This window comes from Malus sylvestris, chromosome 6, assembly GCF_916048215.2.
Source record: "Malus sylvestris chromosome 6, drMalSylv7.2, whole genome shotgun sequence".
NCBI classification, from domain to species: domain Eukaryota; kingdom Viridiplantae; phylum Streptophyta; class Magnoliopsida; order Rosales; family Rosaceae; genus Malus; species Malus sylvestris.
The window spans coordinates 9047285-9069140 of NC_062265.1; the positions used below are offsets into that span (position 1 = coordinate 9047285).

Sequence of the window (21856 nt, forward strand, 5' to 3'; positions counted from 1 at the left end):
GTTTTACGGTTAGTGAAAATATTGCTTGATGTTTGTAAAGTTTCTACAAACTGTATGACATCGACTCATATTTCAGTTAATCGTAAATATCGAAACATGGTATCAAAGATCTGAATCATTCATCTTCTTATATCAACCAAATGATTATGTCATATCCCGGCCCGAGCCCTCACCACATCCCGGGCTCAACTCCACCATAGCACGATATTGTCCGCATTGGGCCCTGACCATGCCCTCACGGTTTTGTTTCTGGGAACTCACACGAGAACTTCCTGGTGGGTCATTGATGTGAAAATTAACTAGCACTCAAATTAAACCCTCTTTTTTATCAATTGTACCAATGTATGTAAGTAGGGATCGTTCTAGACCGGGGATTAGGAGGGATTGTAAAATCACTTGGAATTGACTCAAAAACGTAAAAACAAGTTTAAAACACTAAAATAAACTCAAAGAATGCAAAACTAAACTTTAAAACACCAAAACAAACCAAAAGACTCAAAACAGCACCAAAACACTCAAAACTGCCTTAAAAACACAATCTGGGCAGTTTTGGACACTAAGCACCAAATTGGACGAATTTGGGTTTTAACTTGACCCAAGACACTTAAAAACACAAACTAAACACTTACTAACTAATTTTGATACTTTAAAACAAAGGGGAATTGGTTTTGGACGAATTTAAAACAAAACAAACTTTGTAAATTAGAACAGATTATAAAAACGAATTTGATTTAAATGGGTGAATGGAAGGCTAGCTAAGGGGTTCATCTCCACACATGTTATACTTGCATACAAAATGATTTCCAATTGCTTTTCAATAAACCATGAATTCTCAATGCCCCAAGTTAATTAGGTCCGCTTAAATTAACCCTCAGATTTTCCTAACGTTATTGAATTGGATGATTGCATACGACAACCCAAACATTCCCCACAAGTCCCCTACATGATTGCATAATAGAGATACAAGCAAAAATCATTAAGTTCTATGAAAACCATAAGCATTGACGAAGCACTTGTTACTATGATTGCATGAAACTTATGCCAAGAATTTACTTAACGCGATTGAGATCATCAACCTTTACTACTTGTGAATATAAGTCCATAACGATTAGGTGAAATTTCCTTATATCCTAGCATTCAATTTATGCATAATAATTAAGCGTGCACTCTCAACCAACACACATAAATCAATGTAATTCACATAGATAAGTAAATTGAATTCACAACTTATGAAACGCAATTAGAAGTAATCAAATCATATCGCAAGCATAAACATGTATTTCGAATCCCCCCTAGCCAAGGGGGGGTTTAGTTCCTCATACGCACAAAACAAAGAGAATTGAATTTAAACATTGAAATCAAAGGAAAAGAAACACCTAGAAATTCCAGCGACGCGAACTTGAATTGCATGAATCTTCCGAGCTTCCTTCTCCCCTTCCTTGGTGCGGCAAGGACTTTGGACAGGTTCTTTGGGGTTATGGATGGTGTAGAATGGATGGAGGATGTGTGATGGTGTTTAGGGTTGATGGGTGGTGCGGCTAGGGTTGTTTTTGGGCAGAAAATATGGCATATGGTGGTGGAAAGGTGCGGCAAAGAGCAAGGAATGATTTCTGGCGTGAATTGTGAATTGTGGTGAGTGGTGATCTGATTTAGGGGTTAATAGGAGTATATATAGGCACTTAAAACCCTAGGGTAATCAGATATGGACTTGGATAACCCAAATCCACAAGGAAATAGGTCTAAACAATCAGATTTTGCAAAGGAAAAAGCCTCCTAGGTGCGGCTGGATAGGGATAAGGTGGATAAGGCTTCTAGAAAGCCTTGCAAGGCAAGGAAATCAGATTTCTAGAAGCTAGGGTGCGGCACCAATGTAGGGATTAGGGATAGGGCTTCTAGAAAGCCCCAAAACTGATAGGAAATGTAGGAAACTCACGGCAAGGAAGGGAACACTCTAGAAACTTCTCATTTGTGTTTTACAACACTTAGGAGTCCTTCTAGCATTAGGAAAACATGTCTCAATCCTCCCTTGACTTGGAATTCTTCTCCTTCTTCATCTTGGATTCCTTTTCCTTCTTGGACTTGGAAAACTTCTTTGTTGCTGAAACTTGATGCCATTTGGATTTAACTTTCCTCCTTCAAGTAGGAAACCTTGTTTGAGTAGGAATCTTCATCTTCTAGGAATCCCAATTTCACCAGGAAACCTATTTCAACTAGGAATCCTAATTCAACTAGGATTCCATCTTCACTTAGGCGCTTTCCTACTTCGACTAGGAAACCTTCTTCAAGTAGGAAACATCATCTTCAAATCTTCAATTTCGTCCATCCTCTTGGCTCCAAGCATATGATGTCCATTCCAAGCTCTAAATTGCTCCAAAATGCATCCTTTTTCATATTTTGCCCTTAGAACCTGAAAACACATAAAACTAGCTTAAAAGACTACTTTACTAAGCAAAAACACTATAAATGTACAAGAACAAGCTAAACTAAGGCGCATAAATATGCTCCTATCAAATTCCCCCACACTTAGCTTTTGCTAGTCCTCGAGCAAAACAAAACGAAACAAAAGAACAAAACGAAATAAAACAAGTAAAACACAACCTAAACCTTCCAACAATCGCCTCAGGGATTTCCAATGCACATGACATGTTAAAAATCATCATTCCCACAGATTTTAGCCATCTTTACACTTAAGCCCATACTTAATCATAGTCACTACTTACTAGTTCACATTTAACCAATTAAAACAATGTTTTGAATGTAGTAACATGCCTTAGAGAATCCCTCAATTCCTTACTAGATATGCACTCTATTTTCACTCAGATTTTCTAACTACACACCCTACACTAGTTATATGTGAGAAGATTGATGTAAAAATAAAAACGAATGCTCACATATATGTATAACAAAGAAAGCAATTTCCGGAGTTAATAACATGTTTATAAATATGATCTCATGAATGGAATGCTACTACTTAGATGCGAGAACCAATGACACCATATGCTCAAACCAATTTCAAACTCCACAAATTGAAATTCACAACACTCAAGATTAAAGTCAAGGGTTGTAACGGGGCTTAAGGTATTGGCTAACAAAAACGGATATGGAAAACAAACGTTCTTTAAAACAATAGTAAGCAAAGTATGGAAATCGAAACTTAGAATTCACTTTAGCATGCCGAAATCAATTTCAAAACAGAAGGGAAGACTCAAACAATCAATTAGGGCCGAATGCAACTCTTTGGACCCTTTCTTCAACAAACAACACTTTGGAACTCTTTTTCACATGCATTTCAACTATTTTGCATGTTTTTCACAACTTTTCTTTTTTTTTTCTTTCTTTTCTCATTTTTTTCTCTTCTTTGCCGTGCCTCATTCAAGACTTTGGCACATCCCTATATCACTAATCCTTCCCCCACACTTGTTTCCCGCACACATTGATCAAAAGGAATTCATTTTGCGTTATGCTTTACTACGTTTTAAGAACAAGGGTGTGGATGGTCCTAATCTAGGCTAGGTGCGGATAATGTGGTTAACAAAGAACATAGGCTAAACAAGGCTCAACGGGGTTAAAACCTACAAAACATAATGGAATAGGGATATACGGCTTTTGGGCTATGGTGGACACTACACAACTTAATCTTGAATATGTGTTATGCAAATCAATGACATGTTTTGAATGAAATGGGTATGAGTTCTAGTGTTTGGTTCTAAGTGATGAAACGCCTTCTAAGTAGCAACCAAGCAAAGAATAATGAGATCATGCAACGACTTTAGAAAACAAAGAATGCACAAATTTTAACTCTCCAAATAAACGTTTAGGCTCAAGTCTCACAAGGTTGTAGCATTAGTTTGAGTTACTTCCTTCAAGCATGTTACAAAAACGGATTTTTTCTTTATGATTATATGTGAATTCATAAGTTATAACCACAACCAAGCATAAACCAAAGAGTAAATCAAACTTTTATCCATGTTTATAACTCTATTTAACCGTCATGCAATTACAAACCGAATCCTCATCATTGTGTTGGAAGGTACCCTAAGACACAAACAAACACACAAAAACAACTCTTTTTGGGTTTTTTAAAACAATTTTTCAAATTTTTATGGGATTTTCGGATTTTTGACTCAAAACACATTAAAACACACCAAAACAGCTTAAAAAGGCTTAAAAACAGCAAGAAACAACATTTGAAATTATGGGTGACAAACCCTACGAATTTGCATCAAAACACTTTGGTTACCCCCCCCACACTTAAATCAAACATTGTCCTCAATGTTTCAAGCATAGACTCACACAAATAACAAACAAACAAACAAAACAACATCTAAACAACCTAACATAGCAGAAACGAATTTAACAACAAAGAGAAGAGTTTAGGAACGCAAATCTGGAATTGGAGTGCTCTCTATGTTCTCCTTTGTTGAATGCATGGGTTGCCTCCCAAGTAGCGCTTGCTTTAACGTCGTACAGCCGGACGAAGACCTCATTCACTCCTCACTAGGGCCCACGGCATCCAAGGGTAAGTCATCCACGGTATGCTCCACAAAGGTGTCATAATAGGGCTTCAGACGATGCCCGTTCACCTTGAATTCTTGTCCTGTTTTCAAGCTTTGGATTTGGACTGCACCATGAACAAAAACATTAGTAATAACAAACGGTCCAATCCACTTAGAACGTAACTTACCGGGAAACAAACGTAAACGGGAATTGAACAATAGCACTTTCTGCCCAATTGAGAATGATTTCCCACGGATCATGTTGTCATGGAAAGCTTTGGTCTTTTGCTTGTAAATGCTTGCATTATCGTATGCCTCGTGCCGTATCTCATCAAGCTCATTCAATTGCAATTTCCTTTGACTGCCCGCTTCATCGAGGTTCATGTTAAACTTCTTGATGGCCCAAAGTGCTTTGTGCTCCAATTCAACGGGAAGATGGCACGCCTTGCCATAGACGAGTCGGAAGGGGGACATCCCAATGGGGGTTTTGTACGCCGTACGATACGCCCAAAGTGCATCATGTAACCGTAAGCTCCAATCCTTCCGTGTTGGCCCAACGGTCTTCTCAAGTATTTGCTTGATCTCTCGGTTGGAAACCTCGGCTTGGCCATTCGTTTGAGGATGGTAAGGTGTAGAAACCTTATGGGTGACACTGTATTTCCTCAATAACGCTTCAATGGTCCGATTGCAAAAGTGTGACCCTTCATCACTAATGATCACCCGTGGCATTCCGAACCTTGCAAAAATGTTAGTTCTAATAAAATCTGCAACCACTTTAGAATCATTAGTCCGGGTGGCCTTGGCTTCCACCCATTTCGACACATAATCAACCGCAAGCAAAATATACATGAAACCATACGATGAAGGGAAGGGACCCATAAAATCAATACCCCAAACATCAAAAATTTCAACATTTAGGATAGAAACCTGCGGCATTTGGTCCCTTGCACTAATTCCACCCATTCGTTGGCATTTATCACATGTTAAGCAGAAAGTTTTAGCATCTTTAAAAATACTAGGCCAATAGAATCCACATTGTAACACTTTGAGGGCTGTGCGTTGTGTGCCAAAGTGCCCTCCACATGCATATGTGTGACAAAAACTCAAAATTGAATGACATTCAGAATCGTGCACACAACGACGTATAATCTAATCGGGGCAAAATTTCCATAAGTACGGATCATCCCACACATAAAACCGTGCATCATACCTAAGTTTATCACTTTGGTGCCTAGTGAACTCACGTGGAATACGTTTTGACACCAAAAAATTAACAATATCGGCATACCAAGGTGCACTAACCTTTAGGGACATCAATTGCTCATCCGGGAATGTCTCTGGAATAGGTATGACATCTTCTTCATGCACCAAACGGCTCAAGTGATCAGCCACAACGTTCTCACTTCCTTTCTTGTCTCGGATTTCGATATCGAACTCTTGGAGAAGAAGCATCCATCGAATAAGCCTTGGTTTAGCCTCCTTCTTCGTGAGCAAGTACTTCAATGCTGCATGATCAATGTAAATTATTACTTTAGTTCCAAGTAAATAAGAACGAAACTTATCTAAAGCAAAAACAACGGCAAGGAGTTCTTTTTCCGTTGTGGAGTAGTTCAATTGAGCATCGTTCAAGGTCCGAGAGGCATAATATATGACGTGTGGCTGTTTGTCCTTCCTTTGTCCCAAAACAGCGCCTAGAGCATAATCGGATGCATCGCACATAAGCTCGAAGGGAATGCTCCAATCTGGTGGCCGAATGATGGGGGCCGAAGTTAGCATCTCTTTAAGGTGTTTGAACGCATTTTCACACTCCTCGTTGAACTCGAAGGGCACCTCCTTTTGGAGAAGTCGGCAAAGGGGTGTGGAAATCCTTGAAAAATCCTTGATGAATCGCCTATAAAATCCTGCATGTCCCAAAAACGAACGAACCTCTCTAGCCGAAGTCGGAGAGGGTAAGTAGCGTACAAGATCTATTTTCGATTTATCAACCTCAATTCCCCTTACAGAAACAATATGCCCTAAAACTATACCTTGTTTTACCATAAAGTGACACTTTTCCCAATTTAAAACAAGGTTAGTTTCCATGCATCGTTTTAAGATTAATGTGAGATTTTCCAAGCAACCATCAAACGAATCGCCAAAGACACTAAAATCATCCATGAATACCTCAATAATCTTCTCAATAAAATCGGAAAAGATACTTACCATGCATCTTTGGAACGTGGCCGGTGCATTGCATAATCCGAATGGCATGCGCTGGTAAGCAAAAGTACCAAATGGGCACGTGAAGGTGGTCTTTTCTTGGTCGTCCGGAGCTATGACAATTTGATTGTATCCCGAATAACCGTCAAGAAAACAATAAAAAGAATGACCGGCTAACCTTTCTAACATTTGATCGATGAATGGTAGTGGAAAATGATCCTTCCTTGTGGTGTTGTTGAGCTTCCTATAGTCAATGCACACTCTCCAACCTGTTTGAATACGGGTTGGCACAAGCTCATCCTCGGCATTCTTCACCACAGTAACTCCGGACTTCTTCGGGACAACTTGAACCGGTGAGACCCAACGGCTATCCGAAATTGGATAAATCACTCCACAATCGAGAAGCTTTATAATCTCCTTTTTCACGACTTCCATCATCGGAGGGTTGAGCCGGCGTTGAGCCTCTCGAGTTGGTTTAGCCCCCTCCTCTAGAAATATGCGATGCATGCATGTTGTAGGGCTAATTCCCTTAATATCGGCCAATGTCCATCCAATGGCTGTTTTGTGCTCTTTCAACACCCGAATCAACTTTTCTTCCTCTAATGCCGTGAGTGATGAATATACAATGATGGGCAACGTCTCTCCCTCTCCCAAGAATGCATACTTTAAATGATCCGGCAACGGTTTAAGCTCAAGAATGGGGGCCTGAATCACAGAAGGTAACAACGTATTAGTGGAAACGGGAATTGGAATTGGGTTAGACGACTTACCATGATGTTTTGGCAATGATTCCAAGGCAGCCACAAGCTCGGCATGTTCATCATTTGGTACGGCCATGTTGGGTTTTGTGCCAAATCCTTGTGCAATTGTTGTTTCGAGTGGATCGTCTTCCAACATATCAAGATAACCTGCGCCAATTCATCCAATATATCAATAGAAAAACAAGAATGATCATCTTTAGGAAATTTCATAGCTTCAGAAATGTTAAAGTTAATAATCTCCCCATCAAATTCCATTGTCAACGTCCCTTTGAACACATCGATCTTGGTGCGTGCTGTTTTCATGAAAGGCCTCCCAAGTAGAATCGGCAATGGGGTGACATTTGGTGAGTCCTCCATCTCTAAAACGTAGAAATCCGCTGGAAATATCAAGTTATCCACCTGCACCAACACATCTTCCAAAACTCCTTTCGGATATGCATTAGAACGATCGGCTAATTGAATTATAACACCATCGTTTTTAAGCTCTCCTAAGTTCATGGATGCATAAATTGAGTATGGCATGACATTAATTGAAGCTCCTAGATCTAACATAGCATGTTCAAATTTAGTATTGCCTATAACACATGGAATTGTAAAACTTCCCGGATCTTTGCATTTAGGAGGTAATTTTCTTTGCAAAACAGCGGAAACATTCTCACTTACCTGGACAACCTCTTTGTTTGAAATTCTCTTTCTTGTTATACATAGTTCCTTCAAAAACTTGGCGTACCTAGGTACTTGCTTAATTGCGTCAAGGAGAGGTATATTGACTTGCACTTTCCGGAACGTCTCTAGAATGTCCTTTTCAGCTTCTTCTTTCTTTGTTTGCGTGAACCTACTAGGAAAGGGGACATTCAAAGGAAAATCATTAGTAGGAATGGAATTGGACACGGTTGTACCTTTATTTGGCGGATTGGATGGCTTAGGAGCCATGGAGACTTGCGGCAAAGGAACCTCTTTCCTTGCCGTGGCCAACCTTTGTTCCTCCTCTTCAATTATCACTTCCTCCACCTTGTTTGGGGCTGATTTGGATGGTGGTGGGGCTGTTCCTACTTGTTTCCCACTTCTTAACATGATTGCCTTGGCAGATTCAAAGCCGCCTTTCGGATTTGCAATGGTTGAGCTAGGCAACCTGCCTTGCTCTCGAAACTGCCCCATGAACTCGGCAATTTGCCCTACTTGTTTCTCCAACTCGTCCACCTTTTTGTCCCTATTTTGCATTCCCTGCGCCATAGAAGTTAGTAAATTAAAAATTTGATCATTATCAATAGACGAACCTGATTTTTGGGTGGGTTGTGCTTGGGGTTGAGTTGGTGCAAATGGCTTTTGATAGAAACCCGGGGGTTGTTGCCTAAATGTGCTTTGTTGTTGGCCTTGTTGGGGGTCTCGCCATTTGAAATTTGGATGATCACACCAACCGGGATTGTAGGTGTTAGAAAAGGGATCATTCCTTTGTTGGTATTGCTGCCCAAAACCTACGGCATTGAGGGTCTCCCACCTTTCGTTCTCGATCAATTGTGGGCATTTGTCCGTAGGGTGTCCTTGCATGGAACATACGCCACACGCACTTACATTTTGAACTTTGGCCCTTCCACAACCTGAGAAAGCAAAGTAGTAAGGTTAGCCATTTGATTTTGAAGTTCGGTTATGGCACTTACCTCATTTACTTGGTGTTGCCGTGGAGTGCCTCTTTGTCCAACACCTTCGTATTGTTGAGCGTTCAACGCTCGATTTGCAATTAAGGTCTTTGCTGCCGTGGGGGTCTTGTCCACCAATGCTCCTCCCGCCGAGGCATCTAGCATTTGTCGTTCGATTGGTAGAAGTCCCTCGTAGAAGTATTGTAGAAGAAGCTCCTCCTTCATTTGATGCTGTGGACAAGAAGCAACAAGAGATTTAAAACGTTCATAATATGTAGGAAAAGACTCACCTTCTTCTTGTTGAATTCCACTTATCCTTTTTCGTAGGAGAATGACTCGAGAGGTTGGAAAAAACTTCTCTAAGAAAGCCCGTTTCATGCTCTCCCAAGATGTGACTGTTCCGGGAGCTAATTCATATAACCAATCTTTCGCCTTTTCCATAAGAGAAAAGGGGAAAGCCTTCATCTTCAATATACTCCCGTCCACGTTTACCGGAGTCATGCTTGAGCAAACGACTTCAAACTCCTTCAAGTGCTTGTTTGGATCTTCCATGGACAGCCCATGGTACTTCAGAATGTGATGTAACAAGCTTGACTTCAATTCGAACTTGGCAGTTTTGTCCTGCGCCGCCCTAGGGTACTGGATACATAGAGGTGCGGCATTATCCAATCCCGAAGCGGAAAGCTCCTTGATCGTTCGGTTGTCCGCTGCCATGTCTTCCACTTCCTCTTCAACTTCAGAAACGGATTCGGAACTTGCACTTGATTCACTAGGTTCCGGGTTCTTCCTCTTTCGTCTCAACTCACGCTCAAAATCGTCGTCAAAGTCTAAAATATGTTCTTGAACCGGATTAGAACTCCGAGTCATAAACAAGTACCTAAAACAAGAAACAAAATAACATAAGAATCTGATCTAATAAGAAAAACGAAAATAACAATCCAAGGGATTAGCAAAGTTGCTAATCCCCGGCAACGGCGCCAAAATTTGATGTGAAAATTAACTAGCACTCAAATTAAACCCTCTTTTTTATCAATTGTAGCAATGTATGTAAGTAGGGATCGTTCTAGACCGGGGATTAGGAGGGATTGTAAAATCACTTGGAATTGACTCAAAAACGTAAAAACAAGTTTAAAACACTAAAATAAACTCAAAGAATGCAAAACTAAACTTTAAAACACCAAAACAAACCAAAAGACTCAAAACAGCACCAAAACACTCAAAACTGCCTTAAAAACACAATCTGGGCAGTTTTGGACACTAAGCACCAAATTGGACGAATTTGGGTTTTAACTTGACCCAAGACACTTAAAAACACAAACTAAACACTTACTAACTAATTTTGATACTTTAAAACAAAGGGGAATTGGTTTTGGACGAATTTAAAACAAAACAAACTTTGTAAATTAGAACAGATTATAAAAACGAATTTGATTTAAATGGGTGAATGGAAGGCTAGCTAAGGGGTTCATCTCCACACATGTTATACTTGCATACAAAATGATTTCCAATTGCTTTTCAATAAACCATGAATTCTCAATGCCCCAAGTTAATTAGGTCCGCTTAAATTAACCCTCAGATTTTCCTAACGTTATTGAATTGGATGATTGCATACGACAACCCAAACATTCCCCACAAGTCCCCTACATGATTGCATAATAGAGATACAAGCAAAAATCATTAAGTTCTATGAAAACCATAAGCATTGACGAAGCACTTGTTACTATGATTGCATGAAACTTATGCCAAGAATTTACTTAACGCGATTGAGATCATCAACCTTTACTACTTGTGAATATAAGTCCATAACGATTAGGTGAAATTTCCTTATATCCTAGCATTCAATTTATGCATAATAATTAAGCGTGCACTCTCAACCAACACACATAAATCAATGTAATTCACATAGATAAGTAAATTGAATTCACAACTTATGAAACGCAATTAGAAGTAATCAAATCATATCGCAAGCATAAACATGTATTTCGAATCCCCCCTAGCCAAGGGGGGGTTTAGTTCCTCATACGCACAAAACAAAGAGAATTGAATTTAAACATTGAAATCAAAGGAAAAGAAACACCTAGAAATTCCAGCGACGCGAACTTGAATTGCATGAATCTTCCGAGCTTCCTTCTCCCCTTCCTTGGTGCGGCAAGGACTTTGGACAGGTTCTTTGGGGTTATGGATGGTGTAGAATGGATGGAGGATGTGTGATGGTGTTTAGGGTTGATGGGTGGTGCGGCTAGGGTTGTTTTTGGGCAGAAAATATGGCATATGGTGGTGGAAAGGTGCGGCAAAGAGCAAGGAATGATTTCTGGCGTGAATTGTGAATTGTGGTGAGTGGTGATCTGATTTAGGGGTTAATAGGAGTATATATAGGCACTTAAAACCCTAGGGTAATCAGATATGGACTTGGATAACCCAAATCCACAAGGAAATAGGTCTAAACAATCAGATTTTGCAAAGGAAAAAGCCTCCTAGGTGCGGCTGGATAGGGATAAGGTGGATAAGGCTTCTAGAAAGCCTTGCAAGGCAAGGAAATCAGATTTCTAGAAGCTAGGGTGCGGCACCAATGTAGGGATTAGGGATAGGGCTTCTAGAAAGCCCCAAAACTGATAGGAAATGTAGGAAACTCACGGCAAGGAAGGGAACACTCTAGAAACTTCTCATTTGTGTTTTACAACACTTAGGAGTCCTTCTAGCATTAGGAAAACATGTCTCAATCCTCCCTTGACTTGGAATTCTTCTCCTTCTTCATCTTGGATTCCTTTTCCTTCTTGGACTTGGAAAACTTCTTTGTTGCTGAAACTTGATGCCATTTGGATTTAACTTTCCTCCTTCAAGTAGGAAACCTTGTTTGAGTAGGAATCTTCATCTTCTAGGAATCCCAATTTCACCAGGAAACCTATTTCAACTAGGAATCCTAATTCAACTAGGATTCCATCTTCACTTAGGCGCTTTCCTACTTCGACTAGGAAACCTTCTTCAAGTAGGAAACATCATCTTCAAATCTTCAATTTCGTCCATCCTCTTGGCTCCAAGCATATGATGTCCATTCCAAGCTCTAAATTGCTCCAAAATGCATCCTTTTTCATATTTTGCCCTTAGAACCTGAAAACACATAAAACTAGCTTAAAAGACTACTTTACTAAGCAAAAACACTATAAATGTACAAGAACAGCTAAACTAAGGCGCATAAATATGCTCCTATCAGTCATCCATCCTGGAATTGCTCTCACGCCAACTCACTTAACTTTGAAGTTTCGATGGAACCCGAAGTCAGTGAGTTCCCAAAAGGCCTCGTGCTAGGTAGAAATGGGAATATACATATAAGGCTTACATGATCCACTCTCTTGGGCGATGTGGGATGTTACAATTATGTTTTCAAAAAAAAAAAAAATTTAAAAAATGAAATTTAGTAAGAAGAATAAAGCGTAAATGACAATCGACGGTTAAATATAAATTTAAGGTTTATGGATTATAGTGTTAGATTTCGAAGTTGACCTCTTCATGAAAGTTGTAAAGCTTGTCACTATGAGTGATTGTATATATATATATATATATTTTTTTTTTTTACATTTTTAACACTTCTACAATAATTATTATTAATTTTTCCCTCAAATGAAAAACATTACTCATGAGGGTTTGGAGGATTTTAAAAATCTAAACGATAATGTAAGTGTAACCATTATCTACTCGTGAAGGAATAATGATAGATCACGAGTGTTTATATATTTTTTCACATTTTTTATACTTGTATGTATGTCTTCTTAGTTCTTGCCTATACAAATACTATACTAGGTTATTTTAATTTTCACCCGATAATGATCCGATTAGTTATCATATTAACTCGAAATCTGTTATTTTCGTGTCGTGTCAGAAACTGTTGGGTCTATAGCTGGTACAAGGTCAAACAAAATTTCAAATAGGGATTTATATGTTATTGGAAAAGCAGTAGCCAATGCCCCTATGGCTCCACCACTGATTAGCGCTAGTGGGTTAGAAGAGAGAGATGAAACTCGCACCAGATTGCATATGCATGCTTATTTTTTGGTTCGACGGTAAAGCGCCGCAACTATGTACCTAATATATTAATTTTTTTCATATAGCCGAGCCAGTAATATAATCTCGATTCGGCTTCAAAGAGAAGCTAACTAAACCGAACCGAACCAAACCAAATCGAATCAAATCAACACCGCACCCTACTCGTTTTTAGCAGCGAACAACATTCTTGATTCTCCCTCTAATTTTGTCGAGACCACACGAAAGTGCGAGTGGATATCAAAAGCACCACTCCAGCAGAAAAAATGGCTGCTGCCTTAGCACCATCGCCTTCTCTCCGGTTCAATCCTTACTCCACCCTCCGGCTCCTCTCCTTCTACCCCAGAACCCCACTTCCCCGCCGCACCCCAACTCCAATTTTCCCGCCATTTCTTCCCCGCCTCTCCCGCGCCGCCGCCGTCCCTCGCCGGAGGTCCTTCTGTACCCTCATCTCCGCAGCTCTCCACTCCGGCGGAGCTGCCGAGAGGACGAAACCGGAAATTGCTGAAGATCGGAGGTCCGAAGGCGGCAACAACAGAGTTGGGGAATTCAGGAAGAAGCTCAAGGTTGTGGATGTCAAGGGAGGGTCCGATGAGGGGCTCGAGCGCCTGGGCCAGAGCTTGGTGGTTATGGGTTGGGTTCGTACTCTCCGAGTTCAAAGTAGCGTTACATTCATTGAGGTAATAGCAACAGCATAATTGATGTAACCTTTCTTTTACCCTAATGTTTCAGTTACATTTTGCACCTGAATTTGACGCCTCGTAGTTGAGATTAGATTGGAATATCGATCGAATTAACAAAAAATGTTTTATTTGTGGCTTAATAATATGTGTTTGGTGTTAAATTTTGCACATTTAGGTTAATGATGGGTCGTGTCTCTCAAACATGCAATGTGTATTGGGCTCAGATGCTGAAGGTTATGATCAGGTATTGTTACTAATCACTGTTTAGCAAAATGTGTGTTTCTATCCATGTATATATGTGCTTATAATTTTTGTATTTGACGTTGAACCACGTAAATCTCTTGTTTTCTTTTGAGATTGTTTGTTTTAGCTTTCGCCTACGACGTTGATATTTGGTACTTTGTTAGAATTCACTTCCGCTTGCGCATAAAATTACAACATATATTTGCTTATAATTTTTGTATTTGCTTGTAATTTTACTTCACACCAATGAGTTGTAAGCCACTTGGGTTAGCCCGGAACTTGATTTTCGTGTAATAACTATTGGTTATGTTGTGATCACTATATTCGGGTTGAACGAGTTCTATCTGTATTCATTGGCTGAAGAGAAGAGTTCTATCTATACAAATGTGCGTTTGTTCTGTAACTCTTTTTCGATAAAGTAAACAAATTTTTATGGGGATATTAATTTCCTGATAATTTAATGGCATTTGTGACATACCATCATGTCTTTACTTCAAGCTGTGGAGCTTATTGATAGGTAGAATCTGGCTCAATCACAACTGGTGCATCAATATGGGTGCAAGGGATAATATCTGCCAGCCAAGGATCAAAACAGAAAGTGGAATTGAAGGTCAACAAAATTGTTCTGGTTAGTATTTCCTTTCATTTATGTGTTTCTTGATGGCTCTCTTATTTCTGGTAGATTCCAAGTCAGCTGTGTTGTTGCTTCCGTGCATCTAAGTTCTAACTACCATAACGAATGTTATTCATGTAGATCGTTAATCTTTACTGAACAAAGAGAGAAGATTCTAATTATCAACTTTAAATTATGATTATAAGCTGCAATGGAGTCTCTCTCTGACAAAATGACCTTGATAAGTGGAAACAGAAAATATAGAGTTGCTTTTTTATATATGTAAATACTGATCCGCATTTCATGTGAAATCACACAAGCTTCTACTTTGCTAACAAAACAAATAGAATAATCGTTAACGTTCTTCATCTTGTAGGTTGGAAAGAGTGATCCTTCGTATCCCATCCAAAAGAAAAGGGTCAGTAGAGAATTTTTGAGAACAAAAGCTCATCTTCGGCCAAGAACAAATACTTTTGGTGCGGTATGTGCTGTCATTTCCTTTGTTTCTTACTGTTTCACTACAGTTACAAATGCCATTAGTTCCATTAATCTTTTTAGGTTTTATGTTTCTATTTTCTTTTATTTTATCTAACTTGCCATATGTTGTCATTGCTCCATTTGAGACAGGTCTCTTTGTAGGCGATTGGTGTTCAAATCAGCCTTCCATTTATGTCATAATTGTTTTGGTTGTTTCATCTCACAGTTTTGGTTACTTATCAAACTAGAATTTTATTTTAAATGTATTGGCGAGACATTGAACAATGCATTAGGATATTGGCGATTGCTAATTTCAGTTCAAAGTGAGCTGTATGAAACTGACCTTTGATGGTTGCCTCAGTAAGTTTTGTTTTAGCATGTATTTGCTCAAGCTGAAGTGACAGATCGTGCAGTTTTGTAATATCATGCAATGCTTTTGTCAAAACTCCAATTTTTTATATGTTTACTTTTCCAATAGTAGCTCACTTACTTAACCTTGTATTTTCAATTGCTGCTCCAATGTATTTAGTGCATCAATCTGTAATGGTATGTTTAGGCTTGTATTCAGTAATAGTTACTTTGAGATATATCCTTACCTGACTGAGAATGACAACTTCAGCGTGGCAAACAATTTATGTGCGTCTTTGAATATTTGCTTTTGGAGTTATGGTGTCTTCTTCAATTATCTTTACTTTTTTTTTGTGATGATTTTAGGTTGCAAGAGTGAGAAATGCTTTGGCATATGCTACTCACAAGTTTTTCCAGGAAAATGGATTTGTATGGGTTTCCAGTCCCATCATTACTGCTTCAGATTGCGAAGGAGCAGGTGAACAATTTTGTGTGACTACTTTGGTGAGCACTGTGGATTAAAAGTTAATTTGTTATGTTTTGGTTCAAAGATTGATGTTCCTCTGAACTGCTGAAATAACACGACCCTATGCAGCATGTTTATTCACTCCTTTCTTGTTTTATATGCTATTCAGACAAACCTTTACGTAATATTTATACATTAAAATTTCAAAAGATAGTCTGGTAACATAAGAAGATTATGCTGCCACACTGAGTTTAGATTATTAATTCGGTTGGTTCTTCCCTGAATGTGTTGTCCAGTTTTAGTCTAACGAAATGAACAATTTTATGTTTTCCATACTGTGCACCACAAGAATATTACCCTCTATGTTATACGTGTATGTTTTTCCAAGGAAAATATGTGAATTTATTTGTTTCCTTAATTGTTTCCTTGTATCCTAGTGCCTCCTTGGAGATATATAGCTAAGAGGCCACTTAGAATATTAGTACTGCATTTAGTCTTCTTCTACCATCATTGATTTTAAATCTGCTGTATGTTTCTAAATACTTCTGTTAACTCTTGTATTTGTTTAATGAACAGATTCCAAGTTCTAGAGAAGCCTCTCATTCTCCTGTGGATGGCATTCCAAAATCAAAGGATGGCCTAGTTGATTGGTCACAAGTGAGTTGGATGAATTTCCACATTCTAAATTACAACTAAGCAAAGTATATTCTTATGCATAGGTAAAAGGAATCAAGAAAAGTACCTTAGACATTTATAAATATTTAATACTTTAATTTATAAAAATTATGGCATGGTGCTTTGTGTTTTGAATTTCCCCGTATCTTATTTGGACTTCGTATGATGTTTGAATCTTATCAAATTAATGTCATGGTGAATTAATATGAGGTCATTTGGCTTCATGCTGTATTACCAAATTAAATGGCACTGTTATACTAGTAAGTTGTTATATAAACTTCAAGATTGATTTCCTAGTAGACAAATTTAATATCTCAAGGAACCCTCCATGATGTTATCCAGGATGCAGACTATTGAGAAATTGAGACTCAAATCTGTAGACGATGCTAAACTATCCATAGTAAATAACAGTTTAATTTTGCTATTTGGTGTTGGGAGGTTTTTACATTGTGCAACTACAAAAGAGGTTGTAAAGTCAAAGGTGCAGTTTTGTATTAATGATGAAATTGTTGTTAATTATACTATGTCATCCCTTCGTGTTCTGTGTTTAATAACAGGAGTAGTGTTCGAAATTCATTTGAATCTGTTACTTCCAGTAAGACTGGGCTTGATAATATTTGAAAAGGACCAAAGAAAGAGGGTCGTCTTGTTAATTTCTGTTGTTGTGACTTCCATTTGTGAGTTTTCATTTTACTATTTTGATGTCAGGATTTTTTTGGGAAGCCAGCATTTTTGACTGTCTCTGGCCAACTCAATGCTGAAACCTATGCTACTGCTCTGTCTGATGTATGTTTTTTCTTAACTGCATTGGTTCTTTTCCTCACTTTACCGATTGGAATCACAATCAGTGTAATTTCTTCCAAGATAAATCCATGCATCGTTTTTCCAGGTATATACATTTGGCCCCACATTTCGGGCTGAAAATTCCAACACTTCTAGGCACCTGGCTGAATTTTGGGTAAATTTAGCTCTCTTTTCTTCTTACACATCCCTTTCTTTACTTTAACTGTTTTGGTTGTATTTTTCTGATAATTTTTTTTCCCTATTCTGCCTTGGTTAAGATGATTGAACCGGAACTTGCATTTGCTGATCTGAATGATGACATGGCCTGTGCAAGTGCCTATCTCCAGTATGTAGTATGTTACCTTTCAAAGCTATTTCCTCAACACTACTGTCTGACCGTATTCTTGCAAACTCACCAGCGTGGTAAAGTTGTCGAGATATTGTTATTTTGGATTTTAGAGTAACATATACTTCCATGCTTGAAGGTGAGACACATCCTCGAAAATTGCAAGGAAGACATGGAATTTTTCAACACTTGGATTGAGAAAGGAATCATTGGTCGATTGAGTGTATGACCTCTTGCTGTAACTTGTCCTCATTTTATGTTATACATAACTTCGCTCCATATATTTTGTTTTTGTTTTTGTTTTGTTTTCTTTTTCTGAAATGGGTATTCATGTGATGACTAAGCTAAATGGCTTGTTTTCCAAGGTTCCATTAATCATTGTCCCTCTTTCTCTTTCCTCTCTCTCTCTCTCTCTCTCTCTCTCTCTCTCTCTTTGTGCATCCATCGACAGGATGTGGCTGAGAAGGACTTCGTGCAGTTGACTTATACTGATGCAGTTGAACTTCTTCTTAAAGCAAATAAGAAATTTGAATTCCCAGTATGGCCAACTACTTAAAACTTTTAACAAATAATGTTATCGCTCTCTGTTGTGAACTAATTTCTCTATGATGGTTATCTAAGTCAACAATGTTTTAGTGTGTATGTAGTGTAACCTGTACAGATAGCCTTCAATAGTCTTCTGTGGACCTATTTGTGTACAACACTATAATTTGACTTTATCGTAACCATTTCTCCTCAGAGCTTTTTGAGAAGATTTAGTTAATGTTTATATCTTCCAGTAACCATAAAATTGCTTGCTACTTTTTGGAGGCTCTTTTGGAAGTGCTTTTAAAACTACTGAAAGTGCTTTTGGAACTAATTCTTAGTAAAAATGCAAGTGAATCCTGAAAAAGCACTTAAAAGTTCTTTCTCTAAGAAGCACATAATTGGTGCTTCTTACTGGAAGCACTTAAAAGTTTTTTTCAGTACTCAAAAACACTTCCACCAAAAGCGCTTTCAGCCATTTTAAAAGCACTTCCAAACAAGTCCTGGACCAGGTACCAGTGGCAGTAATGTTATTGACATGTATAGTTTGGATAGCCTCCCACTGGATTGCCACTTTCTGACATTTTGATAATAGACAGCTTTATGCATGTGAATGGTGACTTAGGCCGATGTTTCATGATATTGGATGATGCCTCTTTAAGAATACTTTAGAAAAAGAAAAACTTAGTTGATTAAATTCAGTGAGTCAGAAGCTACTCATAATTTGTTTTATTTTTTATTTTAGAAATTTTCAGTTCTTAAAACATTTGAGAGTCAGTTTTCATTTAGTGTTATCTGGTTACAAAAGATAGTGTTTAGTTCTATCACTGTATACTGGTACATTTGTAGCAATACTACTCTTCTTTATCACTGTTTTAACTTTAAGAATGTTTTCGACTTTATATTCTGAACTCCTATTCAACATTTATTATCAGGTCAAGTGGGGTTGTGATTTGCAGAGTGAGCATGAACGTTATTTAACTGAAGAGGCATTTAGAGGATGCCCTGTAATTGTCAGAGATTATCCAAAGGCATGAACCCCTCTGTTCTACTTTTTTCTCATCTATGGTAGAAAGGAAAAACTAATTATGACATTTAGGGGGGTGTATTCAGTTGAGAATTTGAGATTTATAAATCCATGAATTTTTATGGAGTTTAATTGATTTGTAGAGATTCCATATAAAATTTTGATTCAATTCCCTCAAAATCTCATGGGAGAGGTGAGATTTGTGGATGCTTAAAATACACTACGAAATCTCTCCAATTCCCTTTAATTCCTTAACTTTCTCAAATTCTTTAAAATCAATTTTTAATTGAATACACCTGGAATGTTATAAACTTCTTGAAAATCCTGATTGAATACCCCCTAGATTCATTAAAAGAATTAAAATCCCTCAAAATCTCAATTGAATACACCGCCCTTAATTCCATTTATTGAATTACTATTCTGAAGCATTCAAGACACATTACTATTTCAGGAGATCAAAGCATTTTATATGCGGCAAAATGATGATGGAAAGACTGTCGCAGCAATGGATATGTTGGTTCCCCGGGTAATCTTAGCGTCTACCATTTCATTTCTATTATAGCTGCCCTCTAAATATCTGTTAATAAAATTTGGTTTGAAATTTATTTTAGCGGGTGTGCTGACGTGTCATACGTACTTTTCAACTCCTCATTACAAAAATATATATATATATATATATATATGATGTTATGCTTAGTTGTAAAAAGCCTGAAAATGCATTATTTGAGTTGATCAGTGAATTACCAATGATAATAAAAGGAAAATGTTGTAAAACCCCAAGGTTTTTGGCTCAGCAGTCAGTCGTGTTGAGGCAATTAGTCAGAGTCAGGTCTATAGTGGCAACTTGTGTTTTTTGGGTTGGCTGTTGACTAAGACGACATAACGTAAGATAAGACGAAGACAGAAACATGACAAGACCTGGCAAACATGGTCTTATTTACTAAATGGGTGGCAAGAAGCAACAAGAGTAAGATGCTTACTTTATTTTGGGAGGGTTGCATTTGTCATGTATTTAGTTATACTGCTAAACTGTGTCCTCGTGTGAATTTTTGTATTAATTTTGTCAACAGCCTTTAGTTTAACATCTCGTGTGCTGACACAGCATTGTGACAAGAAAGTTTTCAGACACATCCGTCAACATTTGGCTAATTTCATGTCATTCAGTATTAGTAACATATCTTGTCATTCCTAGATTGTCTCCCTTAGCTGGTGTTGTCCACGGCAATGGTTAACATATTACTGTATGTTCTCGTTTATATGTAATATGAAATGGAATGGGCTATACATGAATATCATGCTCATTGGTGTTGTATAATTTTGTTTTGCCCCGTATATTGATGTACTTCTGTCAGGTTGGCGAGCTTATTGGTGGAAGCCAGAGAGAAGAGAGGCTTGAATATTTAGAAGATCGGTTGGATGAATTAAAGCTGGAGAAGGAAAGCTACTGGTGGTATCTTGATTTGCGTCGTTACGGTTCAGGTACTCCATTTGCTGACTGTTTAGAATCATGTGCTTCTACTCAATTAGAAAATCTGAGCTTGAATTTAAAAACACATACGGAGACATTCTTCCACCCTCATTATCCCCCATAATGTGCCTAAATATACTGACTCGAACACCCACCAACTATACACTCATCCCACCCACCGATCTTCTTCTACAATTCTTTTCATGTTCTCTCACCAAAACTTATACCCGACTCGAGTGGCACAGTTAGACATGGAGAGGACAAATTTGAAAGTAGGCACTGTTTAATGACTGTTGCAGTGATAAAATATTGTTGGCTGGTATGATGTAGAGTCCTGCACCATCCAATATGTTAAATTAGATTTATTTCTGGACTCAATTTATTAGATCTAGCCGTTGTTAATTATCTTGTAGTCCTCTACACTTTTGTTCTTGTAGAAGCATCGAGCGCATGGTGCAATATTGTGCGTACGATAACAATATTCCATACCTAAAATAATTGTCCTTGGGTTCACTTCCTGCATAAAGAGTACTGGAACAGTTTCGGTGAAGATTTTCACATTCGTCTAGTTGTAGGAGAAGGATAAAACCTTGGATAATGTATAATAGTATATACTTGTGAAGCTTCTGTATTCCGAGTAGATAAATTGATTAGATACTTGATCTCCCTTTTCCTTGTTTTTCCAGTTCCTCATGCAGGCTTCGGTTTGGGTTTTGAAAGGCTTGTACAGTTTGCAACTGGGATAGACAACATTCGAGATACTATTCCGTTTCCCCGGGCACCTGGTTCGGCAGAGTTCTAAAGCGATTGCTTTCAGTTGCGGAACAAATTTCCCGCAATTTGTATTACTAATTTGTTAACTCATGTATATATAGAGCTGGAGCTGGAGGATAAGTCGGTATTGATTTCTGCACGTTTGTCGCCATTTTGTGGCTGTTTTCTTGACCAACCCATTTTTTGGGAGGTAGCACATTCCCAGTGAAATCATTCTAAAATCTCCCGTCTTCGGTGTTTTTTCTTTCTGAAACCCCAGAAACGCCATTTGATCCTTTACGTAGATTATACGCCTCG

General features: G+C 38.3%; 1 protein-coding gene across 1 annotated transcript; it reads left to right on the plus strand.

Annotated features, from left to right (window-relative positions):
• Window positions 1-13255: 13255 nt before the first annotated feature.
• On the plus strand, window positions 13256-21785 carry LOC126625388 (asparagine--tRNA ligase, chloroplastic/mitochondrial). Its single transcript, XM_050294495.1, has 15 exons — window positions 13256-13811; window positions 13990-14058; window positions 14575-14685; window positions 15047-15151; window positions 15862-15999; window positions 16538-16618; window positions 17345-17422; window positions 17526-17594; window positions 17698-17772; window positions 17905-17988; window positions 18217-18303; window positions 19226-19321; window positions 19769-19843; window positions 20670-20796; window positions 21472-21785. The coding sequence occupies exons 1-15, from the start codon at window positions 13398-13400 to the stop codon at window positions 21585-21587; spliced, it is 1725 nt and encodes a 574-aa protein (XP_050150452.1). The 5' UTR covers window positions 13256-13397; the 3' UTR covers window positions 21588-21785.
• The last annotated feature ends 71 nt before the right edge of the window (window positions 21786-21856 follow it).

Bases quoted from the DNA above. Each gene is read 5' to 3' on its own strand.
- LOC126625388 (XM_050294495.1), top strand. From the start codon at position 13,398: ATGGCTGCTGCCTTAGCACCATCGCCTTCTCTCCGGTTCAATCCTTAC. The intron at 13,812-13,989 runs GTAATAGCAACA...TTGCACATTTAG, and splicing joins GTAGCGTTACATTCATTGAG to GTTAATGATGGGTCGTGTCT. The intron at 20,797-21,471 runs GTACTCCATTTG...TTGTTTTTCCAG, and splicing joins TTTGCGTCGTTACGGTTCAG to TTCCTCATGCAGGCTTCGGT.